Genomic DNA, 22,407 nt, shown 5'->3' on the forward strand with positions numbered 1-22,407 from the left:
TGCAGCAGATGGGCTTGCACATGCATGTGTGCATGGAGGCTCGATGTACACCCACAGGCACAGAGATGCGGCAGGATATGGCACTGAGGGGGCTGGCCCAGGACACTCCCCCTACCTATTTTCCCTTCCCCTCTCCAAAACATGAGACACATGAGTGCCGGCAGCTGAAATGCCTTGTTTGGTCCATGTATCAGGGGAGGTAGCTGAGTCTTGCTCTGTTTCCTTTTAGGGGTCAACCTCTATGAGCATTTGGTTGGTAAACATCAAGCCAGCCAACCAGCCAGCCAGCCAGGCACAGATCCAAGAGAGAAGACAAAGTCAGCTCTACAACGCCTGAGTCTACAAGCTTGAGCGCCCCAGCTTTGAGCAGGCTGAATGGCGACCATCCCTGAGGATGCTGCATTGGTGGAGGAAGCCCACTTCTCCATGGCCACCTGCTACTGTGCACACTCCTCGGACCCTACTTCCAGGGTCACCTCCAACCTGGGCAGTCTTGTCCTTCATTGTAGGAATGTGAGAACAGTTTCTGGGGCCAGATTGGTTGGCCTATGTAGGTTCAGAGACTGGATTCCAGTTCTTTCAGGGCCTATGAGTCTATGGCCCTCGACTGATATCAGTCCCTGGTGTCTCTTCCACAGCCATGGCTCTGGGAAGCTCTGCGGAGAAGGACGGAGGAGAGCAGGAAGGCGGTATGCTCTTGGTTCGGGTCTCTGCTCAGATCTTGATGTAGTTCCGCCCATCCTCTGAACGATGCCAAGTGCAAAACAGTCCAGAAAGATCAGTCTAGTTCACTTGGCTGCCAAATATGGGCAGGGCGAGATGGGAACCACCCAAAGATGTAGGAAAGCTCATAAGATATTCCCAAGCAAGGCTTGGTCACTCAGGTTAAAACAAAAGCAAAAGATAACCAAAATGGAATCTGAATTCTCCAACACTGGTCCCCTCCCCAGTGAGCCTCAGGAATAGCCTTCGAGGGTCAGATCCTCCATACCAATATTCTGAGTAGACAAGAGCTCCAACACCTGCACCCTGGGATGAGCGGGTGACGCCTCTCCGTGTGTGACGCTGGATGAGGCTCATCAGTGAGAGACCGCTTCAGTTGGGGTACACCAGGTTTCCACTGCCATCTTGATTTCTAGCCTCCTGCCCCTGGGCCTTGCCAACCAGACGGAGTTTCTGAGGTACCACAGGCACCAAGCTTACCCACAGAAGTCAGGATGAGAAAAAGGCCCTGCCTGATCACACCCTGCCCTCAAAACCCGATGACATTACATTCCAATCCTGTCCCTGGACGCGCGCGTGGAGGTCATGCAGCACGACGGGGCGGGGGGCTGGGAGAGGGGCGAAGACCCTAACCCCCTGCCTGCAGGGGCGGCTGTTGGCATGAGGGCGGTGGGCCTTTGAAGGCGCGGGATGAGTGTGCTGCCCGACGGCCCTGGGAGCATGCAGGGGCTCAGGACGCAGCCTCGTCTTCTTGGACACCAGGGAGCTCCGGGCTCTTCCCTTCACCGCAGCCTTCTTTCCTGTTTAGGGGACAGCAGGGCAGAGGAGCCCCAGGGGTCAGAGCGTGCACTCCGGACATACCCGCCAGCTCAGTCTCTCTCACTCATACAGCCTTTGGGTCCTGCTCTCAATTCCACTCTCACGCATTCCCCCGAGCCCAGGCCTGCCTCACCCACTGCTTCATGGCAGCCCCTCCTGCTCAAGGGCCTCCTTGCCCCAGCCTCCTCCCACTGCCCTCAAGATGAATTCCAGTCTGACCCTTAGAGCCCCATCCCATCAGATCCAGCTGATTTCCTGCCTCCTCAACTTATCAGCAGGTTATGGGTCCCATGCTGACCCCCATTCAACTCCCACTGGTCTAGGGCAGAGGAGTTTTTATTTTGCATTTTCTTTGCTTTGACAGGGCAAGGTCTACCAGTCTTGGTGTTCTGTCATGTGCTCTCTGGGCTCCTGCGTCTAAATTTTTCTTGCCACAGCTCTTTTGAAAATGACCAATGAATGGGTTTGGAGATGTTTAAAAACAGCCAAACCCATTTAACTCTACTGTAGTTTTTCAAAAAGTATTCCCTCCAGAGCCTACCAAAGACAAGTGTGTTGGCACTCCAACAAAGAGGTAAAGCCTGCTTTTCCGACCTTAACCGAGGACACACAATTCTAGGATTTTACAGCTGAGAAGAATAAGCCCAATCTTCTCACAGTGCAGACAAACAGACATTCATATATCTATCACCTGGGATTGGTTTGTCACACCACCAGGAAGCCCTAGGGTGACCAGATGTCCAGGTCGCTGGGCATAATCTTGGTTTCTGTCTCTTATCCTGGCATAATTATTAACTGCCCTGTGACACTGAACTTCTGTTAAGGGTGATGGTTACATAACGATGTGTCGAGTAGGTTCCAACCCATCGCGACCCTGTATAGGGTTTCCAAGGAGCAGCTGGTGAGTTTGAGCCACCGACCTTGTGGTTCAAACCAACTTTGCAGTCCAGTGTACTAACCCACAGTGCCACACATGTTTTGTTACCTATATATTTACCACAACGAGAAAAAAACAAGTGGCCCCATTTGGATGCTAAACTCTATCCTATCCCCCTACACAAAGCCCAATTAGTTTCAGAGACCTGAAGACCCAGATAAGCCCAGGGACCCTGTCCCCCCACCACACCATCTCACTGAAGAGATGGGAAACCACAGCTGAGGGACCATCGGGGCATCCCCTAGGCAGGCCCACCCCTTATTGGCTAGGAATTTTGTTGTGAAGAAAGAGAAGCTGGTGTGCTGGCAAGGAAGCAGATGCCAGGGTGGCCAGCCACCAAGAGGAGCTCCTCACAGGCATCAGGGCGAAACACCTTTCCTGAGAGTCTAGGTACCTGGATATCATCCAGTGCCCACCTCTCTGGGGGGTACACTGCCACTGCATAGCAGGCTGAGAGCCCCAACCCCAGCCAACTCTCCTCCCTTCAGCTCTCCTGGAAGGCCAGAGGAAGGTGATAGATACCCTCGGACCACAATCTGATCTAGAGCCCCTCATGGCTTTCTCTGCAGTTCTGCAAACAAACTCCAACAGGTCTTGTTGGTATATTCCAACAAGTGGAAGAATGTGAAAAATCCAAGGACCAGACTCCGAGGTCTGAGAACTGATGGTTCCTGACCTCTCCAGGGAGTGGTAAACCCACACGCCTGGTTCAGAGTAGACACTCAACAACCAAGGATTCCTAGTCCCTGACCCAGTCAGCAAGTGTGCCCACATTTACCCACTGGACAAGTGTTGACTGGGCTTGAGGCCTCAGCAGTGGCTGATCCCCTCAGAAGCACAGTGAGCATTCCTCATAGCTGGGAAACAGCAGATGAGCAGACGTGAGTGTGAGTCAGGGGTGTTAGCGGACTGCAGCAAGAAACCAAGAAGGTCCCTTCTAGTCCCAATTAGCCTGGAAGACAGAGGTGCACACAGGGCCCGACTCTGACCCTAAGCAAGTCCCCAGGCTCACAGGCCAATGACGAGACAGGAGGGATGTGCCACCATCCCCATTCCCTGGGAACACCCTGCAGGCGTCAGTCCACCAATACTTACATCAATAAGTTCCCTGGAGCCGACATGGACCGCTCTTCCCTCCGCGCTTGGGGCTCAAACGGGTTCCCAAAGGAACGCTTTCTCAGCATGGACTTAACCAGGATCTGGGGAGGACACATCAGCATGACAAACACGGGCCCAGAGTCACCCAGAGATACTGGGTAGCTCATAGCCTCCACTCCGACTCCCCGAGATGGCTCCTGGGCAGACCCTGCTGACTGTCCCATGTTGATCGGCAGAGAAGGGAAGGAAGAGCCTTCCAAGCAGGGAAGGGGCATGGTCGAGAACACAAAGGGCTGATGCTTCCGGGTGGCTTCCAGGCACTGCAAGGAGGCCGGCGTAACAGGGAGCAGGGTGGCCAGGACTAAACCACCAAGGGTCTGGAAGTCTAATCTAAAAGCAAAGGATTTATCCTGAGAGCACTGGGAGGGATACACTGAAAAGACTTCCTAGCGACAGCAGGAAAGAAGCACAGAGAGGAGCTGCCACCACAGCCCAGGAAGAACGACTCAGGGGCAGCCATGAGCTAGGGGGACCAGATGACCATCCTACCTCACACACCATGGCTCTCGGCTTCCATCCCACGTCTCCCAACAAGGACAATTCCCTACCCCTGCCCCTAGACACACACGTACAACAGCATGGATGCAAGCACCTGTTACTTCATTCATTCACTCAACTACTAAAATGTGTCTACCATCTGTCAGACACTACTGTACAAGGCACTGGGGCTATACTGGTGAACTAGTGAGGCAAATGGTCTTGCCCTGAGGGAGCTTATATTCTAGTTTGGGGGATGGGGGTAGGCAGTAGACATTAGTGGTAAGGGCTAAGGAGATAAAAATAAAACACAGAGAAGGAACAAGGACTGACAATGAGGAGGTTAAAATGCTAGGTGGGGGGCTAGAGAAAGCTCTCCCAGAAGGCAACTTTGGAATAAAGACCCAAGGAAGGGAGGAAGGGAACCATGGAGATATTGGAGGAGGAGCATCCCCAGCAGAGGGAAAAGAAGTTCAAAGTCTTTGTGGCAACAACTTCCAAGTGGTTGGAGTCAAGTGAATGAAGGGAGGAGAGCAGAGGATGAGGTCAACAGGGAAATGGAAAGACAGTCTGTGTAGGTTCTCAGTAGGCCCAGTTCTGCTGGGGCTGTTCTGCTGAGTAACATGGGAGTCTGAGTGAACAGGGTCAGAGCTGAGAAGGGACATGTTGCTAGAAGCATCCTGGCTGCTCACTTCCGCAATAACTGTAGTGGGGACCAGGATAGAAGCAAGAGAACATTTTGGGGGACTATCACAGTGGCCCAGTGAACCACGATGGTGGCTAAGTCCAGAGTGGTGGCAGTAGAGACCCCAAGAGGTTGATAGATTCCAGGGTCCCTCATAGAGTCAAGTAAACAAACTGGACGGGAATTTAGCCAGCTGGTCCTAGCAGTGCTTGGTCTCAGCAGCGAGGGGTAAAGCTCCAAGGCCAGCCTACCTACAGCACTCTCTCCTGACCCAGTGCTTGCCCTGGGGCAGGCTGGGTCCCACTGTGAACAGAGTGGCTGTGAGATGCTCTCCTATCAATGGATGAACAACCCCAATGTGGCCCTCAAGAACCAGACAAATGACTTCCACATGCTCACAGGGAGGCTGGGAATAGCAGGCATATGAGTGGAGAATGGAAAGAAAGCACAGGTGGTATCTAACCGACCACTTCCCTAATGCAAAAGCTTTCCAGGTCCTTCCAAAATGCATGCCACAAGGTCTTCTCATTGTCTTGTCCTCCACACCTAGTCCAGTGCTTGGCAAACAGAAGTACGATAAATACCAGGAAAGATGGAAGAAAGAGAAAGGGAGGGAGGGGGAAGAAGAAAGTGCTTCTAACCCCTCTGAGTGCTGACATTCAGCCAGGGCAGTCCATTTGTGAATCACTCTCCTCACCACACCTCCACATCTCCCTACCATGAGGCTGAACAGTACCCACTGAACAGTGGCCCCCCTGGGCCAGCCCTGTGGCTGCTGGACCATCCTCCCTTAGGCCTAGCACAGACACTGACCAAGCCTCAGGCAACACACCTCCCCTCCTAGGGCCCCAAATCTGCTGCTGGGATAAGGGAGCCCGCACCCTTGCTTTCTTACCACCGTGGTCCAGCTAGGGATGAGCTTGACCGAGTTCTTCACCTCCTCCTCAGTCACCTCCACCACACTACAGTGCTCCTCCTCTGAGGGAAGGGGCTCCTCCCCATCCCTGGTCACCCAGGGGTGCAACTGTGGAGACCACACAGAGAGGGAGGGGTCAGGGCCATAGAGACACATGGACATCCAATCAGCAAAAGACCCCAGGCATCCCACCAGCCATGGTCCCTGAGGGAGTCTAAAGCTTACAGACCCAAAACCCAAGTCCGATGCACATACGTCCTGGTGTAGGCCTCTGCAGAAAGGGAAACTGAGGCCTGTTTCCCACATACAGGAGTAGCCCAGCCCCACACCTCTGTCTCCCAACCTTGATGTCTGGCACCCCAATCCTTGTTTCCGGATTCTTGTCTAGCATCTTCAGGATTAGATCCTTGAGCTCCTCGCTGACCTTTGGCCTAAAGAGGGAGGAAATGAGGACAAGCAGGTGTACCTCCCTTGTCTCTGAAAGACAGCATCCTAGGAGCAGACCACCATCCCTAGATCAGCACACACCAGGGCAGACCCACGTCCCACTCCCATTTCTCAGATGGAAAGGCCAGATTCCAGAGGGCAGGGGGACACTCCAAGGCCACGAGGGCAGGACAAAGTGTCCCAAAATGTACACATTTCTTTCTGGAGCAGGAAGCAAAGTCATCTACCTCCATCAGGGGTTAGAAGTCACAAACACAGACTGAGCTCTATGTGTACGGGTGCCCCGGGGGGGCAGATGATGAAGATCATTGGGAAGGGTTTCTCTGCAGAACACCAGGGCTCTTTCTACCCACTTGTCATCTCCTCCTCTCTCTGCCTGGAAGGTGGCCAGGAAATATTCTCTCTCATTTGACAGAGAAGAAATCCGAGGCCCGCCCAGAAGAGTGTAGATTTTGTCTGGCATGGTCAGTGGTCTAGAAAAATCCTTCCGTCTCTTTATCCCCCTCTCTCCTTCTCTCCATTCTTCCCCTTCCTCCTTTCTTTCCAGACACTGAGGGACAAGAGACACAGAGGCATGGAAGCCAAGTCTCAGCTCAATCCAGCCTGGATAGTTTCTGTTCAAACCCCAGGCTGCTTTGCTGCCAATGATCTGGGTGATCCACCTCTCCTGGGAAGAAGGCACCTGCCCTTGGGACAGATGGCTCTTGGGTTACCTCTGCAGACCAGAGATCTCCCTGGCAGAGAGCACAGTGGGAGGAAAAGCAGCAGGACAGTCCAGTATATGTAGGAAACAGACAGATGCCAGTTGGCTGGCACTCAGAGGAAAGGAGCCATGTGGCACCAGATCAACAGGGGCCAACACATAGAGGACCCTCAGTGCCAGGACCAAAGCCTGGCCTTTGGGAAGCCTTGGACAAACATTAAGCAGGAGATATGTTCAGATTTATCATGCTTTATCAGGATCACCTTGGCCTCACTGGAGGAAGGCCAGCAGCAAGGAGACCAGAGAGGAGGTAGCCAGACAAGTCTGGAGAGAAGGGCATTGGTCTGAAGTGGGCAGTGGGTAGGTGGCAATGGAGTCAAGGGATATGTTAGAGGTGGACTCAGGACTTGAGGGCCGGACAGAAAATGGGTGGGAATGGGCAGGAGTCATGGAGAATGATGTCCAGGTTGGTTTCTGACTGTTCCAAGCACTCAGGCAGAGGGCAGAAGGATCTGGAAAATGGGGAGGAGCCAGGGGGCTCAGGCTGGCTGCCACAGTAGGCAAATCCTGGTCAGAAGACCCACGAGTGCGGAGGATGGCTTCCTAGATAGCTCTGCTGTCATGATGTGGGGGAGACAGGAGGGAGAGGGAGTCGCTTCACACCCCAACCTCACCTACTGAACTCCATGTTCCCACCCATGAAATGGGAGAACCACTGGCTTTCCCCATGCCAGGAAGATGAAATCCAGGGGCTGTGTGGGGTTGGTACCACTGACCCCATGGAGGCCCACACTTAGGAGGGAACGTATGGCCTGGGCTTATCCGTGCCCAGCTCTGACTATAGAGTTCCCCACTGTACAATGCAATCCAACCCCAAGGTCTTGGAGACTCTTGCCTCTCCAGTCCCCGACTTTATCTGCTCAGACACTGCTTCCAGAGAACCCCCACCTCCAGATCTGCAGGACCAAAAGGGAATAGCTCTAACACCCAGATACCCCTTCCAGGGCTGAGTGAGAGCCCCCTGGGCAGACAACTCACTCCTCGGGAAACACCACGGCTATATTCTTGATCTTCCTGTGCAGGGCCAGAATGTAATCATCGATGAATGGGCACTGCAGGGACAGAGGTGACAAGGAATGCAAGTTAAGGGTCTCAACCCACAATAGGGAACCAACTCTGTCCCTTGGTGGGGCAGGGGTAGGGAGCAACTCCCCATCAGAGTGGAAGAGACCTAACCTAAGCGCTAGGTACACAGAAGGTATTGAGCAAACACTGAATGAATGAGTCGCTGAGGCCACTAGGAGGCCAGTATGCTCACTGGTCTTACAGCTGCCAACAGCTGCCTCCGTGTCCAGGGCCTGGAGCTTGGGAGGCTGTTCAGAGAGTCCTTTTTTGTGCCCCAACACCTCAGCATAGTGGCCAGAATGGGAGCACTTGCAGACAGAGATCTCGGCCAAGTCAATTTTAGTTGTCCCCAAGACCCAGTCTGACCCAGAGAAGGGATCAAGGACAATTTATTGAATGAGTCAATGTGTGAACAATCGAATGGCATCAAGGAATAGGCCAGGGAGCACTGTGGATGGAGAATGTGGCAACACAACTTCCCCTAGGGATGGCTACCATTCTGGGTCCTTCACATGAGCCCCTTCCCCCAAGGGGACAAAAGAAAAACAGCATGCCTCCTTCACCCCCACATGGCTCCATATGGCTCTGCCCCAGCTCTGCTAATCCACCTAGCACTCACCTTTCCGTAGACAAAGCAGTACAGTGTGATCCCTGTGGCCCAAACATCCAAGGCCTAGAAGAAAACATGTCTGTATCAATCCCCACAAAGGGCTGCAGTACCCTTGTCTACTCTACTCCAGCAAACTGTGGGAGAGGCATGCAGGGATCCCCCTTCTTCCATCATATATTCACTCAACAAACAGAGGAACCTGCTGCATGCTGGGCCCTGTGATGACTAGGACAGGGGTTCTGGGGTTCTGAATCTATTGGGCCAGGAGCAAATCAAATATAGTCCCAACTCAACAAAACCTCCTTCATCTACAAGACCACATTTCTTCTCTTTATACAGATGCAGCCAACAAACCATGGCATTATTGAACTTATACTCACTAACTCAGCTCTGGCGTTAAGGGGTCAGCCCCTCTCTTGATAATTCACTGGAAAAATCACTATCTCCCCTCTTTCTGAGGGCATGGCACTACAGAATAAGCATTGAAATGCTAGTTTCTAAGTTGGTGGTTCAAATCCACCAGCTCCTCAGAAACCCTATACAGGATCGCTGTAAGTCTGAACCAACCCAACAGCACTTAACCACCATCACTTCTTCAGACAAGCCCCTGCCATGCCAGGGTCTTGGCCCATCTTTGATTCCTCAGAGGTCCCCCACATCCTGGGTTCTGACTTGTACTCTGTCTCCACTCTCCTCCTGCAGGCCGCACCCCACCCCACCCCTGGTGTCCACTTTCTCTCTATGAGTCATTCTCGAATCTCAGCCTTTCATTCTATTCCTGTCAAAGAAGTAGAGTCTGAACCCAATTAGGGAACATCAGGCAACTGACAGCATTCTATAAAATCACAGGCTTGCTCTTAGCAAAAAAAAATGTCAAAGTTGAGAACGACCAAAAGAACGCCAGGGACTCCTCCAGATTCAAGGATGACAAAGAGATATGATGAGGGAATGCCAGTGGTGACGCTGATTTGGATTCTGGACCAGGAAAGAAAAAAACTAGGAAGGACATTACAAGGACAGTCGTCGAAATTTGAAAATGTTTCGGGGTTAGCTGATCACTTTTTATCATTGTTAGCTTTCCTGATCTTGTTCAGTGTACTGAAGGTCTGTAAGACAATGTTGCCTTGTTCTTTAAGTATTTAGTGGTGAAGGGACATGGTGTCTCCAACTTTTGTTTTTTTTTACTTTTTATTGTGAATTGAATGAAGATTGACAGAGTAGATCATCAGTTTTACAATTAACTAATCATATACTTTGTTTCATCTCAATTGTAACACCCTCTATGTAACATCAATTATCTACTGCCTCCCTGTGTTTCTTGTTCCAAGGCCAAAGTCTCAGGGTTTGACTAATCTCTATCTTACCAGTATGTTGTTTGTTGCTAAGTGCCGTTGAGAAAGTTCGGACCCATAGAGACCCTGTAATAAGGTTTCCAAGGAGCAGCTGGTGAGCTTGAACCACCGACTTTGCAGTTTCAAACCAACTTTGCAGTCCAGTGCACAAACCCACAGTGCCACACCAGGACTTAATCTGACCAGTATAGCTTGTCCTGTTTATGATTTTGAGATTTGTTCCACATTTCTCATATTCTATCTAGGACCTTCTAATATGACCCAACATAACTTTAGAATGGCTCAGGAAAATATAGTAAGTACATGTACAATGAGGGCTTCCAAAAGTTGGTGGGAAATGGAATAAAAGATTGACAGTAGACAGGTCTGGTGAAAAGAGATGGGGATAAAATTCTTTTGATTCAATAGTGAGTAATTATTACCCTGACTAATTGCAATGGTCACAACTGTAAAGGTAGAAGTTTTGCAATAGTCCAGAAACAGAGGAACCCCTAAGACCATGAAGGGAGAAGAGCATGAGCGGAATGTGGGACCCTATCCAGAAAAGCAATGACACCAGAGATGGAGGCAGAGATGAGGACATGGAGAGAGGGAGCAGCTGAAGACTAGATTCATGGAAAGAGAGGGACTGGGTGCTGGCGGCCAGAAGGCAGGCTTGTAGAATGTGCCCATTGGTTGTTTAAATTATTATATATTCCTGAGTGGTTTTGCGTACATCTTCCCACCCCCTACTTCCAAAAAAAAAGAAAGAAAAACAGAGGAAATGAAAGCAAATACTGCTGAATGATGATTCATAAAGAAGAGTGTAATCATTGCAATGAAATGGTGTACAGCCGATGTTCTCCCATGTAAACTTTTACTCAGGTCATAATTGGAAAAAAAAAAAGGTAATGGAATTTTCCGACAAACTTTTAAAGCCCCCTTATATAGAGAGAAACAAGAAAAAAGTAGGTAGGGGCAAAATGTTAAGAATTGGTGAGATACATAGGGAGTTCTTTGTAGTATTTTTGCTGCTTTTCTGTAAATTTGTAAGGATATCCAAATAAAAAGTTAAAACAAAAATCCCTGATCTACTTATCTGATTTCCCTGTGAGCTCCACACCCAGACACAAGCTCAAGTGTCTCTCAACCGTCACCTCTTTAGCATGGCAGATTGGGGGCAGTCAGCACTCTACAAGTGAGAACTGCCATGTACTCAGGGGAACATGGCAGACTGCGGAAGCCCCCTGCTCAGAAAACTTTGCCTACTGCCTCGGCCACTGAAGGGAAAGCCCAAACTCCATAGTTTCTCAACTCTGTCCCAATCCAACCATGCTCTCCACCTCATGCCCCTTCATTTTCTTGAACATTCTCTGGACTCCATCTCCTGCTCAAATCCTCGGGTTCTTCCAGGCCCAGCGGAAACCCTGTTGTGTGTAACAAGTCTGGGGAAGCCCCTGACTTCCTCTAAACATGAGTTCACCTTCCCTTCTCTCCAGGGCTCTTCCATAGCCCAGCACAGAGCCCAGACTGAGCAGTTGGCATGGTGGGGTTTGGCCCCAAATCTGTAGGGAAGGTTTGGGGGCATTTTGCTGCCAAAAATCAGAGGCCAGTGTTCACTCTCAGGCCCCAAGGGCTCTGACCCTTGTGGACCAGAAGCTGAGTCCCCACTACTACCTTCTCAGTCCCTCCATCTGAGCCCCCACCGAGTCCAGGCCCTGGGAACCACCTTTCCACTGAAGCTCTGGCCAGAATCAGAAATGGCCTCAGGGGCCATGAATGCTGGGGTGCCAGCCGTGCTGGAAAGCTGAGCGTCGTTCCCCTCAAACTGGTTGCTGACACCAAAGTCAGCAATCTTCACATGCCCGTCGTCCCCCAGGAGCAGATTGGACGGCTTGATGTCCCTGTGGATGATCTTCTGGCAGTGCACTGCAGAGAGAGGCATCTAAGTACTGTTCTGGGAGCCCGCTGCCACCCCCAGCCCCCACACACACGTCTCAGGATGACCTCAGCAGAGCACTTTAAGGTCATCTGTAGCACTGTAGGATCAGCACTGGACTGCTAATCACAAGGTCAGATGGTTCAAACTCACCAGCCGTTCCTCGGAAACACTATCCGGGGTCACTATGAGTTAGAACCAACTAGACGGCACTTAAACAAGAGAAGCGCTGGCGGCGCTGTAGGAAAAGCACTAGACTGCTACCCGCAAGGTTGGAGGTTCAAACCCACCAGCCGATCCTCGGAAACCCTACATGGAAGTACTGGTACCTGAGTTGGGACTGACTCAGTGGCACTTAACAAGTAACAACAATACACTCCATTGCGCAGATGAAGATGCTGCGTCCCTGGCTGTGAGAAGGAGAGTCAGGTCTGGGATCTTTCGAGTCTTCAGATTGTAAGCCCAGGACTTTTTCCTCATCAGTAGCTGATGCGAGGGGGGGGGGGGGCACCAGAAGAGACTGGGGTAGGGGGCCCATGCTGCATGATCATCTCTGCCATTCACAGCTGTGGAAAGGCCTCCACTCCAATTTACAAGCCCAAAACTTTCTCCAATTCTACCATTCACCTCAGGCTGATCAGAGATGGCATGTTCCTGGGGCTGAGGGTTGGACTGTGGGGGCTGGGGTGTCCTACAAAGGCACTATCTCAGCCCTTAGGGATTCTGGGACATTGGGGAAGAGGGCACCTAAGGCTTAGGACTGCCAGGGTGAGGGTTGGCCTTCTCTAGCAGCCTGGGCGCTTGTACTGCTTCCTGGCTTCCTAAGTTCCCGCGCTGCTGGGAAGGGATGGGCAGCTCAGGCTGAGATAGAGGCACTAACCCCACCCCATGGTCACCCACTGTGGGGAGAAGGGAGGGAAGCAAGGCTGGGGTAGAGGGAGTGGCAGTGTTGTATAACAAAAACAAAACCAACGACTCTCTATGGATTGCCTATTAAGTACCAGGCACACCCATGACGTTTCACACACACACACACACACACACAACACCCATCAGAGCTCAGCTGATCGGTTGTTGTTAAACCACAGTTATTTGATCATGGAAAGTGGTTTCAAATGATCTCAAAGCCCAGCCTCCCCCATGAACTTCAGGCTCTATATCCACTTGGACATCCAACAAGCATGTCCAGACACCCCCTTCCCACACCTCAAAGCCCTTGCTAAGGTCTTTCTGCACAGCTCTCTCCTCTCTGTGCCTCAATTTTTCCAAATGTACAATGAGAATATTGATCTCAGAATACTGGTGAGATCGAGTGAGATGAAGACAGTTCTGGTTTCTGCTACTGCAGGTCATACCTCAGCTGTATCTGAACCCTGGTTCCCCAGGGAGAGAATTCTCATGACGAACCCGGCTAAGGTTCTCATGCGGCTAAGGTTCTGGGCAGCATCCCCTTTCTGTAACTCAGGCCAGATCACTAGATGTCTGGGGACCTGCCTGTCTTGTCACCCAGTACTGGTCATCCAACCTCCTCACCTCTCCTCTCACTGCCACTGCCCTAATCCAGGCCTCACCATCTGTCCTTCTTGGTCAGCTGGCCACCTCTCCTGCTCCAAGCCAGCCACCACACAGCTGCCAAACAGAGCTTTCCAAGAAGCAAAGCCCATCACATCCCTCCATTGCTCAAAGCCCTTAAGGGCTCACACTGCTGACGGAATGACGTCCAAAGCCCTCTGTGGAGGCATTCCCAGGATGCACAGGGTGGTCTGGATAATGTTTCCAGCTTCATCCTTCACTGCCCTCACCACCTTCCGCCCACTAGATGCTCCAACCAGACTGAACTTCTCCCTGTCCTCAGATAGTGCGTGGCCCCTCCCCTCTGTGTCTCTGTTGAGCAGGTCTCTCTGCCCAGAGCACTCTCCCAACCACCCCAGCCCACCCCACCCCCAGGCCTGTTCCACTAACTCCACTCATCCTTTAGTGCCCAGGTCTAAAGTAGCTTTGTTTCCTTGGGGTAGGCTCCCCTAACCCCCAGGTAAGGTTGTTTGCACCTCCCCGGGTTTGGAAGGTACCATAGTGTATCTGCCTGTCTCTCCTATTACACTGTGATATCTTGGATTCATCTTTGTGCCCCCAGCCCAGCACTTTGTAAAACCACAAACCCACTGCCATCAAATCCATTCTGACTCATGGCGACCCCTGTGATACACAGTAGAACCGCACCATAGGGTTTTGTTGGTGTAATCTTCATAGAGGAGTCCTGGAGTGGCGCTGTAGGATAAACACTCAATCGCAAGGTCGGTTTGAACCACAAGTTGGCGGTTCAAACTCACCAACGGCTCCTCCGAAACCCTACTCGGGGTCGCTATGAGTCGGAACCGACTCAACGGCACCTAACAACAATCTTTATAGAAGCAGATCACCAGGTTCTTTCTCCCGCTGCACTGCTGGGTGGGTTTGAACTTTTAGTTGACAGCCAAAGGCACCCAGAAACCATTCAGCACTTCGTATGAACTCAGTATTGCTCAACCAATGAATAAATGAATTCAAAAGATGTGAGGCTACAGTAATAGCCTTCCTCCTGAGCTCCCACCACCTTTGGGCCTCTCACGGGGCACACCCTTCCCTGAGATGCTGGAACTTTCCCCCATCTCCTGAGGCCCGGCAAGCATGCTGAGAACTCAAAAAGCAGAGATTTGGAGACAGAACACTCACAGGGCAGACCTGCCTGGCAGTGAAGAACAAGCGCCACGAAGAACTTGGCGCATGCCCAGTGAAGTAAGATCACATTCCCTTCTCCGTCAGGAAGCTCTTGGCCCCGCCCACGGTCCATTGCTCCGCCCACTCATTGAAGTTGATTGGCAGTCAGCACTGACTGACAGAAACGGCCCCAGCTTAGTCTGGGCTCCTCGCCCCTCTGGTGCTATCCTTCCCGTGATCCCCACCACACCCCCTTGCCCTTCCCTTATCCCAAAAGGCAGTCCCACACTCACAGTACTCGAGGCCCAAGATGATGTCCCTTAGGTAGAGTCGAGCTTGTTCCTCGGGGAAGGGATTGTCGCAGGGCACTTCCATGACCGGCCTATGGTGGGATTCAGAAGAGAGGATGTTCGGCAGGAACCCGGATGGGACACGGTGAGCATCAGGTGAAAGGAACAACAGACTCTGAGGAAGGCACACACATGCACACACCCACCCCCTCCCCCGCGGCCCTCTAGGCTCAATGTTGTAGTTGTTAAGTGCCTTTGGGTCGCTTTGGAACCAAAGCAATCTTGTATAGGGTTTTCGAGGAGTGGCTGGTGAACTTAAACTTCTGACCTCGCAGTTCAAATCGACTTTACACTTCATCGCATTAACCTACAGCACCACACCAGGACTCCTCTATGCTCAATAGGCCCTAAAACCCCAAGATTTAAAGCCGCTCCTACCATAATATGAATATTTAAAAAACATACATGGGCACAACCTTCTCTTTACATCATTGTAATTTCAAATTAGCTTTATCTTAATTTCTGATTGAGTTGATATTCCTTCTTTTAAGTACTAAATTATCTGTGATTTAACAATTGAGAAAATGCTACTTTAAGCATCAAACTGTGAATTCAGTCTCAACAGAAGATCAGGAAATCCATCTATGAATAGCAACTGATTTATTTTCCTTTTTGGTAATGAAACAGAAGACATTAGAATGTATCCCCTGTAATAAGGATATATACTGGGTTGTAAGCCTGGTTTCAATTATAGAAAGGAAAGGAAAGGGAAAAAATTATATTTCTTATTCCGAATGGAGGTCAAAAAAGTTTGAAAACCCTTAGTCATAAAGCAATAGCACTCTTCCCTCCGCTCTCCAAAAACTGTTAGTCCCAGCCTGCATTCAAAACCTCAGCAGTTAGACCACAGGTCCCCCAGCCCTATGCCCACTACCCCATGTGCTACAAATGCCCTGCGGCAGCCAGATGAGAGCTGTTGTTAAGTGCTGTTCCATTCATAGCAACCCGGTATCGGGCTTTTCCCAGGATGACCTGGTGGGTTTGAGCTGCCGACCTGTGGCTACCAGTCCAGTGCCTATCCTACCTACATCACACCAGGGCTCCAGATGGGAATTAGAGCCCTAGGTTCCAGCATTGCTCCTCTGTGTGGCCTTTGGCAAGTCACTTACTCTCTGATCCTCAGCTTCCCCCCTTGTAAAGGAGAGTGAATGGTACCCCACCTACCCAACTGATGAGCTTATCAAGATTATGAAAGAACCCTTTGTGATCTGAATCCAGGTAAGAGTTATGAGTCCCAGCTCTACATGTTGGCTTAAGAAACACTCTCTCTGCCTCTTCACCTAATCTCCATCCAAACCTTCTTCCCAGTTCTTCTAGGCCAGGCTCAATATGGACTTGCTCTTCCAGAAAGCTCCCTGACTAGAATATTCTAGCCTCACAGGCTCCAGCTTTCAAAGAATCATCTTTGGGGGCTCTCATTTCCCCCCAGACCAGAGCTCCCCAAGGGCAGGGTCTGGGCCCTGTTTTCTTCCTAGAGTAGCTGACCCTAGAACTAGGGACACAGAGAAAGAAAAGAATGGCCTGAACTCAGACCTGACCTGCCTGATTGGGACGGGGAACTCACCCCTTTCTCAGAAGGTCAAACACTGAAAGAAAAGAAAAGAAAATTAAGTAAGGTATGGCCAGGCTGGCAAAGTAGCCAATGCCAAGGTTCTTCCTAGTTCTAGGAGGTAGGAGGGAGACATACTTGAGGGTGAAACAGGGCAGGGTCCCCAAGCATTAGAGGAAGTAAATAGACCTGCCTCTTCTGATCCTCAGGTGTCAGGTAAGGACCAGCAGTATGGGCCCCTTTTATAGGAAGGGAAACTGAGGCTCCTAACAGGGACAGATATCCTCCTAAAGGTCTTAGCAGGCAGGCAGGTTGGAAATGGAGTGGAGACAAAAGCCTTGGCCTGTGGTTTCTAAGCCAGGGCTCCTTCTCCACCATTTCCTGAGGTTTCCTCTGAGCCCAGCCCTGAATCAGGGACCAGGAACTTAATGAACATGAACATTAATAACAATAAAAATCAATGTGCCTTACATATAACAAATGCAAACTTTACATTAACCTGATGAGATAGATACCAGTATTATCCCTATTTTATAGGTGAAAAAATCGAGACACAGACATATCAGACAGGATCTGGAAATCCACATCACATAAACACTTCCTAAAGAGGATGCTCCCTGAGTGCAGGGTCCAGGTCTGACCCACCATCTCTCTGAGCAGTGCCAATCTGGCAAAGATTGGGGTTTAGGAATATCTGTTGAATCTAACTGGCTATCTGGTCCTGCTTCAGACAAGGCTGGACAGTAGAAAGCAGGGCTCTCGTAGCGCATGTGTGTTTTACATCTGCCCCGTAGGCGGTCTGTGTGTTCATCCCACCCACCTAAAGGTCATGTGTGTCCTAGGAGCCCGGGGAGCAGCCCCGGGGAGCTGCTGTATGATGCACTGGGCCACTCACCCAAATAGAGATTGTCCTCAGCCGGGTCATCCAGGACCTGGTCAGGAAGGAGCAGATATGGGGGTGGGGCTTGAGGAGGCCTGGGCTAGGGGTGTCTTTGCCAGCCCTAGCACCCCTAGGCTGCTCTTGCTGGCATGCTGACCATTAGGAGGGACTACACTGGGGCCAGACACATGGGACTTCAGATACAACACTTTCTACAACCTTGGCCCACAATGCAGCATCCAGCCTTTATCCCCTATTGCCATGATGGGGAGCTTACTTCCTGTCTCTGAGGCAGCGCCTCATGCTCACTGAGAGCTTGAGAACATTCCTGGCCAGCCTGAACCAACCCTACAAGCTGACCTGCAGTCCCCACCCCCAGCCTGGCCCTGCCATGAAAGGCGTCAGCCAACATCTACTCCCTCAGCAGAACCCCTGGTCTGTGTTGAGCACCCCTATCCAGACCCCACCCTGCACCCGCTGCCTCCATGCTGGTTCCCACCCGCTCAGCATCACCTCCTACCTCGATCAGCTTGACCACATTCACGTGGTCCAGCTTCTTCAAAATGGCAATCTCCTGGTACACCCGCTCCAAGGGCAGCAGCTGCTTGGTCGGTCCTCCGAGGGCAGCCTGGGACCCTCTTGGGGGAGGGCGACCTGTGACCGAGATAGGGAGTCAAGTCCCTGTTCCAGGGGCCTGGGCCTCACCGTGGTCCTACAACGAATCTCAAGTAAGAATCTGACCAAAAAAAAGTGGTCTTATCACCACCCCAGCTCACCACCAAGCACACTCCCACTCTCAGGCTTTTGCTTATGCTAGCCCCTCAGCCCTCAGTCCTAACAAAAACTAGCTAGGACCTACGCTTCCACCTCCTATGTCTCCTGAGCCAGGAGTACTCAAGGACAGGACCAGGTAGATAGAGCAGGTAGATACATACGTGGAAAGCCATACTGTTTCAGTAACTTCTTTTTGGAAAGAACTTTCATTGCCTGCGGAGAGAGGGACAGAAATGTCACTTGTGTGCAGCCACCAGGGTCTAGCCTTGCAAGGCCAGCTTTATGTGTAGACCAAGATGCAGAAATCTGTGCTGCATGTCTGCCATTGGCACTGAAGGAAACTGTCTGGGTATGCATTAAACTAGGTTGAGACAATCATATCTGAGGCTCCTCTTAATCCCTATTCCCCAACAAGCCTTTCCAGAGTTTTCCCTCAGAGGACTCAACCTCTGCTAACATACCCCCAAGGGACTAAGAGCTCACTACCTTTGCATACCCCTAGGGACTGGGAGCTTACTGCCTATCCTCAGCTTCTCAGCACAGTTTTGCCCCACCCGCAGCCCCCAGCTTCTAGGTCTTGGCTGGGGCAAAACCTCCCTGCCATGCCCACACTCACATAGTGTCTGTCTTCACTCTCGTTGTAAGCCAGTCTCACCACACCGTAGGCACCCTGCAGATAGGCACTGGTCAGCACTGGTCAGCCCTGCCCAGACAGGCCAAACCTCCCCTGGGACTAGCTCACCGGGGAGGGAGCTTCCTCCTCCTAGCCAATCCCCATCCCTGCCACCAGCTGACTTAAGGGCAGATGAGAAGGGGGCTTCTATGCACTGGCAATTGTCCCTGCCCGGCTCCATGCAGCTCCATGCCTCTCCCACCCCTCCTATCTCCCATCCAGAGTTGTGTGGGGGGCATCAAGAATCAGGAATTAGCTCCCACCCTTTCCATGGGTGCTTCCTACAGAGAACAAAATTGTCTGCACGTCCAGAGTGAGGCCTTCTTGGTCCTGCCTCACATCCCCACCCAGAGACGGGAGATTACCAAGCTCAGGGACCTGACACGCTGCCCCCAGGAAGCTCTGAGAGAAGCCCCCAGTACCTTGGACCGGCCCAGTCCTACCTTGCCAATCTCATTCTGCAGCTTGTACTGGTTCAACTGCACACAGTCCTGAGAGGGAAAGAAGGGAACGTCAGGTGTAGCTTGACCCAGAAGTGGTACTGCGCCCACCTCAGGAACCTGCTTCGGGCCCAATCTTGGCCCAGCATTCCCAGACCTCACCGACCTGTCAGGTGTGGATGGAGAAAGGCCATTGTAAATGACGAGACGCCTTGGCTAATGGTGAAACATGAGTGGTGAGCAGGGCCATACTTTGCTCCCTAGGAAGTGGTGAGAGAAATGTACCATCCCTACCAGACACCAGTCTGTGAAAAACCTCAGTTCTTCCAGAAGCAGAGGAAGGGGGAGGTCTGGGCTGCACAGATGAGAAAGATAAGGAACACCTTGGGGACAGGAGCTAGGAGCCCTATTCCTAGAAAAGGCTCGGTTCCTGGGTACACTTTCCCACCTAAGTGGTAAAGACAGAGCCAGCAGGAGCCCGGAAGCTGAAACCATGCTGGCATGTGGCAGCTTATGAGTCAGAGCAGATCTAGGGGACAGGGGTAGTGATGGGCTCAGCCTGGTGGTAGGGGGACACAGTGTTTATCTTCAAATCTCTAAAAAAACTTCAAGGGGACAAGAGAGGGGCCTGTTTCCTAGGCCAGGGAAAGGGTGGGAGCTGTAAGACGTAGTCACTGGCTCAGATGGAACTGCCTTGGGTGGGAAGATGCCATACTATCAGGTAGTAAAGCTCCCTAGCCCTGGGTATATGCAAACCAAGGCAGGAATGGCAGCAAAACCAGGTCTTCACTGAGGTCAGCTAAGAAGGGGCTTGTGAGCCAACCCTAGCTCTACCCCACCAACCTCTGCATCTGAGATGGCCACATGGTGGGACTCGATGGTAGGCCTCCGCCAAGTCCGTGGAGAGATATGACTGGAAGGCCCCGTGGCATAAGGTCCAGCCTGGGCCTCAAGGCAGCTCCCCGCTGGCCGTTCCTGCAGGGAGAGCTTCCGAGTTGAGAGGCTGGGCCGGGCTGAAGGGGGTCTTAAAGTTGCACTGGGGATCACGGAGGCAGCCCTGGCCCGTGGTGGAGGGTCCACACCATTCCTGGCAGGTTCAGGACCACCTTCTACCTCCTCCAAGTGGGCCACATCTATGGCTGCTACCCGTTCCACCAGCTCTGCCCGAGGGTCCTGGCAGCAGATGGCTGGGCCTCCCTCCATTGCCTCAGCCAAGAGTGTCCTCTACACAGCCTGGTAGGAAACCTGAGGAAAGAGAGCAGAGACTGCTTTGCTTCTGGATGCCAGGCTGGCCCCAAGGCTAGGAGGTCAACCTAGGTCCCTCTCCCTTCTAGCCACACCCTGTGGGGATCACCTACATGCCTTTGCCCTGGTTGTCCCCTCGGCCTGGACTGCCAGTATTCAAACTGTCATCGTTAGCTAGTACTGCTATTACAGCAATACGGGTGGGTAGCCTCAACAAACAGAAACGTATTCTTTCTCCGCTTAGGAGCCTAGAAGTCTGAATTCAGAACGCTGGCACTATAGGAAGGCAGAGAGACAGAGAAATGCTGTGGGTTCTGGAGAAAGCCCTCATCTCTTCAGCTATGATTTTCTGGTTCCTTGGAGATCTCCATGTGTCTTGGCATCTATCCTACTCCATCTCTCTCTCTATTCCTTTGCTTAATCTCTTATTTCAAAAGAGACTGACTCAAAATACACACCACACTAATCCTGCCTCATTAACATAAAACAATCCATTCCCAAATGGGATTATTAACCACAGCGTAGAGGTTAGGATTTAAGACTCAGCTTTCAGTCCATGACGCAAACCCAGGTCTGCCTCCTGCTAACTGAAGGAGCTAGCTATGTGGCTCTGCTGCATGCCAGTCCTCTAGACCTCATGTCCCCACCTATAAAACAGGCCCAGTTACTTCTAGCTTGCTGGAATTACAGGGAGGCGTGAGAATCCCATACTCCCAAATCAGGACAGACACAGGCAGAATACTGTAGCATTGGGAGGGACAAAGTCCAGAGTATGCCCAGGCTCCTGCATGACTCATCATCCCCACCCTTGGACAGCAGAGCACACCAACGCTGCCCCATGGAAGTTGAGCTGCCCCTCTGATGGTCTAGTCCTACTCACCCCTCAGTTTCCAGGGAGGCCGCCCTGATGTACTTGCCTCTCACTCCCTCTCACCTCCTCCAAGGAGGTCTCCCTAATGCAGCTGCCTCTCTCACGGACTCCTGGGAGGACCCTCTGATTCACCAGCCTCCTCTCACTGTCTCCAAGGAGACCACCTTAATGCCCCTGGCTCTCTCACGCTCCTTCCTCTAAGGTAACCTCTCTAAGGACATAGAATGAGTCCCTTTCACTCCCTTCCTTGTCCCAGCCTCGCTCACCATCTCCAAGGAGACCACCCTAATGCCCCTGGCTCTCTCACGCTCCTTCCTCTAAGGAAACTTCTCTAAGGACATAGATCGAGTCCCTTTCATTCCCTTCCTTGCCCCAGCAGAGGCTCCAGTCCAGAACAGGGTCTATCAGGAGAGGAGCTGCTGTGAGATTTCACCACACTAAGAGGTCATTCTTTATTTCTCTTGGGCTTTTCTTTCAGCTCATATGTGCTCAGGCTGGGATCTTCCTTTAGCTGGGCCCCACACCCACCCTGGCCCTATTGTAGTTGGAGCCCAAACCAGGTCCCAGGCCAAGGATGACCTTAGGCCTCACCCTCACCATGAGTTGGGACTAAATCTTGGCCCCAGGATGAACCCTGACATTCAAACTGAGAGCCCACCTCCGCCCAGGCCAAGCACTGCCCCCTCCCGCCCCTCCCCCAGCCTGAGGTCCCATGGCCTCTGGGCCAGGGTGGGCATCTTCTCAGAAAAAGGAAGCTACAGAAACTGCAGGTCCTGACCCTCTGCACTTCCTGTCTTGTGGTGACTTCCTCTGTCCCCACAGGGTGACCTTGAGCATGTGAGTCTCATCCTCCACCCCACCCACCCCTCACTCCCCTATCACCTAGCTTTGGCAGATGTTAAGAGAGATGTTAACCCATTGTGGAACCTTGGGCAAGCTCTTTCCGGACTCTAAGCCTCTGTCTCCCCATCTGGACTGCAGACACATTTCTTCCCCAGAACCCCCTGGGGCCTCAACACAGCTGGATTTGGACTATGGTCCAGACCCCCTGTAGCTGG

General features: G+C 51.8%; 1 protein-coding gene across 1 annotated transcript; it reads right to left on the reverse strand.

The window, feature by feature from the left end:
- Positions 1–1,453: 1,453 nt before the first annotated feature.
- CAMKK1 (calcium/calmodulin-dependent protein kinase kinase 1, alpha) lies at positions 1,454–20,436 on the reverse strand. Its single transcript, XM_006863273.1, has 15 exons — positions 20,077–20,436; positions 19,237–19,284; positions 18,737–18,790; positions 18,282–18,333; positions 17,867–18,000; positions 17,362–17,398; positions 16,482–16,503; positions 14,861–14,949; positions 11,661–11,860; positions 8,610–8,663; positions 7,904–7,977; positions 6,059–6,146; positions 5,695–5,823; positions 3,575–3,678; positions 1,454–1,523 (listed from the first exon to the last, which is right to left on the reverse strand). The coding sequence occupies exons 1-15, from the start codon at positions 20,434–20,436 to the stop codon at positions 1,454–1,456; spliced, it is 1,515 nt and encodes a 504-aa protein (XP_006863335.1).
- Between the last annotated feature and the right edge of the window lie 1,971 nt (positions 20,437–22,407).

Source organism: Chrysochloris asiatica, unplaced genomic scaffold, assembly GCF_000296735.1.
Source record: "Chrysochloris asiatica unplaced genomic scaffold, ChrAsi1.0 scaffold00054, whole genome shotgun sequence".
Taxonomy (NCBI): domain Eukaryota; kingdom Metazoa; phylum Chordata; class Mammalia; order Afrosoricida; family Chrysochloridae; genus Chrysochloris; species Chrysochloris asiatica.